At 47.0% G+C, this 7,247-nt stretch overlaps 1 protein-coding gene across 1 annotated transcript; it reads left to right on the forward strand.

The window, feature by feature from the left end:
* The first annotated feature begins 1,212 nt into the window (after nt 1-1,212).
* Nucleotides 1,213-6,653, forward strand: RPL27 (ribosomal protein L27). Its single transcript, XM_053361956.1, has 5 exons — nt 1,213-1,322; nt 2,857-2,939; nt 3,614-3,783; nt 4,661-4,771; nt 6,564-6,653. The coding sequence occupies exons 2-5, from the start codon at nt 2,859-2,861 to the stop codon at nt 6,610-6,612; spliced, it is 411 nt and encodes a 136-aa protein (XP_053217931.1). The 5' UTR covers nt 1,213-1,322; nt 2,857-2,858; the 3' UTR covers nt 6,613-6,653.
* The last annotated feature ends 594 nt before the right edge of the window (nt 6,654-7,247 follow it).

A 7,247-nucleotide genomic window follows, 5' to 3' on the forward strand; every position in this document is an offset into this window, starting at 1 on the left:
TGCGAAGCACGGTGTCGGAAAAGTTTTGGAAAAGCTTCAAAAATCACCAAAGTCTTCAAAAACCTCAAAAAAGGCTACCACACCGCGTTCTATGAGTTGCTCCTCGAAGTCAAGTCACAACTGTATTAACGGTGTTAAGAAAAAGGAAACAAACTTGCAAGACGTTTCCGTCTTGCGAAGCAAGCCCATAGGGAAAATCGTCTTGCAAAGCAGCTCAAAAAACAAGAAGGGGGGGGGGAAACTGGGTGTACATTTCCAAAATATAAGATAAAAAACAAATAAAATAAAACCTACATACAGCAACCGTGTCTTGTGTTGTGTAGGCTCCTATGATGTAAGTAATGGGCCCCGCCTGCTAGTCTGCTCCCTAAAATATCACTGGTTTGCTCATTTCTGTATATAGTGGTAACTCGGGTTAAGAACTTAATTCGTTCCGGAGGTCTGTTCTTAACCTAAAGCACCACTTTAGCTAATGGGGCCTCCTGCTGCTGCCATGCCGCCGCCGCATGATTTCTGTTCTCATCCTGAAGCAAAGTTCTTAACCTGAGGTACTATTTCTGGGTTAGCGGAGTCTGTAACCTGAAGCATATGTAACCTGAAGCGTATGTAACCCGAGGTACCACTGTATAGGGTGCCTATATTCTGCATGGACTGGTTGCATTCAACACCAAAAACTGCGACAAATTGTTGTTGACAAAGGACAGCTGGACATATAAAGGGCCCCATTACCTTCAGTAGCTTAGGGCCTCATCAAACCTAAATCCGGCTCTGGTTACATCAAATGCAGTTTGACTGAAGTTGCCCCATCTAGCTCCCAGCTACACGCAGAAGTCTTATGACCCGTCCATTAACTGCAGGGCGCTTTGAAATGTTAAAAAACGCCCTGTGATCTTCGGATAAAAGGCGGAATATAAATGTAATGTAAATAATAATAATAATAATAATAATAATTGATAGATAATAATAATAATAATAATAATAATAATAATAATAATAATAATAGAAGAAGAAGAATTGGAAGCAATGCGTTTGTTGGTGCTATCGGTACCCCACAATCATAAAGCATCTCCGAAACCTCAGATTTCTTCATTGTTTTCTGCTGGCAGCTCTCACTCCCGAGCTGCGGGAGATAAGGACGAAAAAAATCCCAATTTAAGAACTCGGCGTGTGCTTGTCTTTACCTCGCGTAGCTCTATATTTTCAAAGCTCTACGTTCCAGCAGTGCGCATGCGCAACCCAAGCCGCCGGGGCAGCCTGAAAGGCTGGCGGAAGCGAGCTCTCTTTCCTCTTCCGGTGTGGGTGCCATCGCTGCCGCAGCTCCAGTAAGTTGAGGGGAAGCGGGGTCTTTGGCGCAATCCGTCGCCATCCTCTCGGGCCGGTTGGGAAGCCGCAGTGCCGAGGGGGTCGGGGGGCCGGGGTGACTCTGCCCTACCGGGATGGGCTCTGGGGTGGCTCGGGGGGTCGCGCAGGGCTGAGTCTTGTCGGTGCTCGTCTTTCTCGGACGGGAAGAATATACTTTAATGCGGGTGTCTGGGGATAGAAGGCCTTTGCTTCTCCCTATACTGTATCTTGGAGCGGGGACAGTTTGCGGGATTTTTTCCCCATACAATCAAGCGGCATATTAATGAAACAAATAAAACGCAGGTCTCTTTTCAAATAAATCCCTCATGCTACTGCTGTTCTGCGTGCATTTCGTATAAATGTTATTTATTGAATTTGTATACCGCCCTTCAGCCTAGATCTCAGGGCGGTTCAGAACATAAAAACACAAAATGCATAATAAAAAAGAACAAACCCTCCCAAATAAATCTGCTCCCAATTAACACATTTCAAGGGGTAAATATTGAATCTAAACACACACAGGAGGTCCTGCGTAGCTTTCTCTCCTTACTCCGATTTCGTTGAGTGGGATTGGGGTATTTTAAGACACCCACGCAATGTGGTGGCTAAGGGTGTGTTGGACTTACTACCTAGGAGATCTGGGTTCAGATCCACCCCCACCCCCTCATAGCCATGAATTTCACTGGGTGGCTTTGGGCCCAGTCGTTGTTTTTCAGCTTTATCCACCTGGCAGGGTTGTGAGGATAAAATAAGGGAGGAGGAGAATCACGTGTGCCAGATTGAGCTCCTTGGGGGAAAGGAGGGCTAAAAGTATTATATAAATATAATTAACAAGACCATAGGGCCTATGTATATAGGACTATACAGAATAGGAGAGGAAACCTTGTCACCACTGCTGAGAGCTCGGTAGGTTAGAAAAAGATTGGTTAGCCCTTTTAAGTCGTTGGCTGCCGCCACCCCAAAGGAAATCCTGCATATTCATTCATTTTTTTATTTTTATACCGTCTTTCTATCTTACAATGCTCAAGGTGGTTTACAAGATGAAGAAAATGTACATCTTATAACAATCCGATGCAATACAAAAATGTGATAATAAAACAACTTTAAAAAAGGCAACCTACATCAAAAAAGTAACATTCAACAATCATTAGAATAGTACTAAATACTAATAATAACATATAAAACAGAAATCCACTCGACTGTTAAAAATAAATAACTTCTAAACTATAATCAATAAAACAATGGCAAGCCACAGTGCATAAAATAATACAATACAAATTGAGAAGCAGAGACTAGAGGGTGGAGCAAGGCAGGTAGAAGGAGGCCTTGCCGGACGAGGTCTCTCCCCTCACAGTTCTTCCTCCAGGCACAGCTTCTTTATGAGGAATATCTTATTCTGTGCATACATATTGTGCCCGTGTGTGAGTTTTGGGGGAATGTTAATTTTTCAAATAGTGATGTGCAGGGATACATCATGAGTGTGTTTGTTTACATTGTTCTTCCTCTCCTTTTCAGAGATGGGCAAGTTTATGAAACCAGGGAAAGTCGTCCTTGTCCTCGCTGGGCGTTACTCCGGACGCAAAGCTGTTATTGTTAAGGTGAGAAAGTTGGACCTTGAAGAAAATGTATTTTTAGGAGCAGGAAGGCAGAAACTTCTGGCAGATGGAGGAATAAGGTCTAATCTCTCTAGGCCGCTGTGGTTGCTGATGTGGTAGTACAGTGGTACCTCTAGATATGAACGAGATCCATTCCGGAGCCCTGTTCGCATCTAGAGGTAAACGTAACTAGTGACGGCACGTCTGCGCATGCATGTGTCACTTTTTGCCGTTTCTGCGCATGTGCATGACGTCATTTTGAGCGCATGCACAAGCAGCAAAACCCGGAAGTAACACGCTCCGTTACTTCCGGGTTGCCGCGGAGCGCAACTCGAAGCATATTCAACCCGAGGTATGACTGTAAATTGCTCTGTATCCCTGGGTCCAAAACAGTGGAGAATATTTGGCGTTACCTTTTTAGCTACACAGCTAGAGCTCTTGCAGTGGCTTACAAAATTGTACAAAAGAGGCTGCTATCAACTAATAAAGTAAGGTCATAAGCCACAAAACCACAGAAGGCAGCGTAAAAATGGCATCATAACATTTGGTTGCCGGTCCCACTTACAGCAATGAAGTTGCTTTTGCCTGTTAACGTGCCCCTGAATCTTTATTGAAGATAGTTAATTGCATGCTAACTCTACTGTGCCTGATCCTTCTAACGAACCTCTTTTATACAGAATATTGATGATGGCACCTCTGACCGCCCCTACAGCCACGCTCTGGTGGCTGGCATTGATCGCTACCCACGCAAAGTGACAGCAAGCATGGGCAAGAAGAAGATTGCCAAGCGTTCCAAGATCAAGTCCTTTGTGAAGGTCTACAATTACAACCACTTGATGCCTACCAGGTGAGTGAGGAGCTTGATAAAAATATACAAGAGGAAAGGAAAGTGGGAGACTTTCCTCTGTCCTTCCAGTACAGTCAGCATTGACGTTTCTGGGTCCCTGCCTTCCCTGCCTTTGGGCATTAGGGGAGGCCAGGTGACAGGGCAGAACTGCCTTCAGACCTATAAACCACCTGTTATGGAAAAATCTAGGTGCGAGGCTGCTCAGTCACCCAGCTCGTCGGGCAGAGCCCGCGGGTCCCTGCGGAATTAAGGAAGAATTCCAGCCAACCGGAGGGAATAGCTGTAGACCAAAGTTTATTGCGCAATAGGTTCAAAGAGCAAATTTGAACCCCGAGGATGGGGTGACAAAGACTTTTAAAACTTTCCCACCATATCCCAGAATACAGTTCGTACAGCATCATTGCTACATTGCTGACATGTCACAAAAGGGGAGGGGTTAACCTTGGCAAACATGTCCAGACAAGTCCTTGGTACAAGATTAGCATAAGCAGACATGGCAGGGCAAGACTCGGGTATAAGATTAGCATAAACAAATATGTCTTAAGTACCCACCATCCAAAAGTACAATAGAACTTCCTTTGCATGTCTGGAGCCTGAGGTGAGTCAGGTGATGAGATTTGGCTTCCTTTGGCTAACAATGAGCCCAGCAATTGTCACCTCTGGGAACTTCCTGGAGTCCTTTTTCAAGGGGAAAATAGCTTTGGAATGGAGGAAATAGGGAAAGGGGATGATTTTATATTATTTTTAAAGCTAGGTAACTTCCCTGAGCTGTCAAGTTGGAAGGATACATTCAGGCATAATATTTGTAATATTTAACTTTAAAGATGTGCCCCCCCCCCGTAATTTCCGTAATGACCCCATTGTGTCTTTTGCCTAGGTACTCCGTTGATATTCCCCTTGACAAGACCGTTGTCAACAAGGATGTCTTTAGGGACCCTGCGCTGAAACGTAAAGCCCGGCGGGAGGCCAAAGTGAAATTTGAGGAGAGGTGAGTCTTCAGGAAAATGTGTCCACTTCGGGGGTGTCGTGAGTTGTGGCCAGATACTTTTTATTACGTGTGTATCCAGGTGAGCATGGAGAGATGTGCTTTACCTGTAAAGAGCAGCAGACTCTGGGCCTTCATCCCTGGGTTTCCCACATCCTAAGCTTTGTCACCTAGGGACGCGGGTGGCGCTGTGGGTAAAAGCCTCAGCGCCTAGGGCTTGCCGATCGAAAGGTCGGCGGTTCGAATCCCCGTGGCGGGGTGCGCTCCCGTCGTTCGGTCCCAGCGCCTGCCAACCTAGCAGTTCGAAAGCACCCCCGGGTGCAAGTAGATAAATAGGGACGTTACAAGCAGGAAGGTAAATGGCGTTTCCATGTGCAGCTCTGGCTCGCCAGAGCAGCGATGTCACGCTGGCCACGTGACCCGGAAGTGTCTGCGGACAGCGCTGGCCCCCCGGCCTCTTGAGTGAGATGGGCACACAACCCTAGAGTCTGGCAAGACTGGCCCGTACGGGCAGGGGTACCTTTACCTTTACCTTATGTGATGGGACTCAGGTGGCGCTGTGGGTTAAACCACAGAGCCTAGGACTTGCCAATCAGAAGGTCGGTGGTTCGAATCCCCGCGACGGGGTGACCTCCTGTTGCTTGGTCCCAGCTCCTGCCAACCTAGCAGTTTGAAAGCACGAAGTGCAAGTAGATAAATAGGTACCGCTCTGGCAGGAAGGTAAACGGTGTTTCTGTGCACTGCTCTGGTTCACCAGAAGCGGCTTAGTCACGCTGGCCATGTGACCCGGAAGTGTCTCCAGACAGCGCTGGCCCCCGGCCTCTTGAGTGAGATGGGCGCACAACCCTAGAGTCTGCCAAGACTGGCCCGTACGGGCAGGGGTACCTTTACCTTTTAAGCCTTGTCACCTAGTCCAGTGTTCCTCAGACAGTGGGCTGGGACCTGCCACCAGGCCCTGAACTGCTCTAGGCTCACTTGTCTGCTCTCCCCCCTAGGCATGGCATGCCTTTTTGCTGAACCAATGCTAGCATCAGCCACACCTTGCATGCTGAGCAAAGGTGTCTAGAAGACAAAGGGAGGGTGGGTGGGTAGGTAGGTCTCCCTCCTCTGATAGGAGTGAGCCAGAGGAGTTATTGAAGAACATTAGAAAGTGAGACAGTGGAGGCTGGTACATTAGGGCAACAGAAGCACTGCCCCACCAACCTCAGCTAGCCCCTGCCTTGCCTCCTTTGTTCAGGGGGTGGCCCCCCCCCGCCTGCTTCCTCCTCCATAGTCCTGGTGTTGCCCATTGCAGAATTCAACAGGAAGGAGGTTGGGCACAAAAGTTGGCTCTGGCAGTGTGGAGCTTCCCTTTCCAATCCCAATGGGCATCAGTCACTGCTTCCTTTTGAGCCTCCTCTCTGGGTACTCATGTTGATGGAAAGCTGCCTAAACTGGAGCTGAGTTGCCTTAGCTGAAGGGAAACTGAACTGTGGAACTCCTTGCCACAAGGAAAACACTGGCATTTAGCAATTTCCAGAGGTGGAAAGAGATGTCAGTCATTGCCAGTTGATCTTGCAAAAATGCTCTTGTTTTGTGACTGGAAGGGCTCAGTAATTTTTAGTCTTCTCAAGTGGGCCCTTGCGGAAGAAAGTTTGAAACCCCCTTACCTAATCCATTGCACACAACAACTGGCAGGGGCGTTGTGGTTTAGGTTATGGCATCCTTGTACACTGGGCAGTTTGTATCTCATTTGATGCTGGGCTGCTGTTCACATAATGATACTAACAGGAGATCTTTCTTCATTCTCTTTCAGATACAAGACAGGCAAGAACAAGTGGTTTTTCCAGAAGCTCAGATTCTGAGTGACATGCATTTGCACCAATAAATATTTTTGAAACGCCCATTTTCCCTCATTCTTTATTGTCAACACCCTCTCTCTTGTGGATTAATTGGGGGAATGGAGGGAAGAGAAGTAAAACACTATGGGCCTGTGAAAATCTTGTGGCATCATAAGAAGAGCCGCAGGATGAGACTGCTGGCCCATCTTGTCCAGCATTCCCAACCAGATGCATGTGTGAAGCCTCCTTCCTGGGAGGTTTTTAAGCAGAGGTTAGATGGCCATGGATGCTTTAGCTGAGATTCCTGCATCGCAGGGGTTGGGCTAGATGATCCCTGGGGACCCTTACAACTCTATAGCTCTGTGATAAGCCCAGAAGCAGGACATTAGTACAATAGCAGTTATGTGGACGTCACTGCTCAGGAGAAGGCTTTGCATGAAATAGTAAGGTATTATTACTCCCCACATAGGAACTTTTAACTTAGAGTGGTGGTTTAATTGCAGGAACAATTTTCAGGGTCCCACAATGTGGAAAAAGTATACAACAAATATAGGTGTTGATCTCCATACATAACCCACAAAACAGGTTTTGTCTACTTTGCATTGCTTTTCCTTTGCAACCACCTTGAACCAGGGTCTCTGCCTATCTAGGTGTAAAGA

Source organism: Podarcis raffonei, chromosome 13, assembly GCF_027172205.1.
Source record: "Podarcis raffonei isolate rPodRaf1 chromosome 13, rPodRaf1.pri, whole genome shotgun sequence".
NCBI classification, from domain to species: domain Eukaryota; kingdom Metazoa; phylum Chordata; class Lepidosauria; order Squamata; family Lacertidae; genus Podarcis; species Podarcis raffonei.

What these genes read in the sequence shown, in the direction of transcription:
- RPL27 (XM_053361956.1), top strand. Translation starts at nt 2,859, where the DNA reads ATGGGCAAGTTTATGAAACCAGGGAAAGTCGTCCTTGTCCTCGCTGGG. An exon ending in GCAAAGCTGTTATTGTTAAG is followed by an intron (nt 2,940 to 3,613) that starts GTGAGAAAGTTG and finishes TCTTTTATACAG; the next exon opens with AATATTGATGATGGCACCTC. An exon ending in AAAGTGAAATTTGAGGAGAG is followed by an intron (nt 4,772 to 6,563) that starts GTGAGTCTTCAG and finishes ATTCTCTTTCAG; the next exon opens with ATACAAGACAGGCAAGAACA.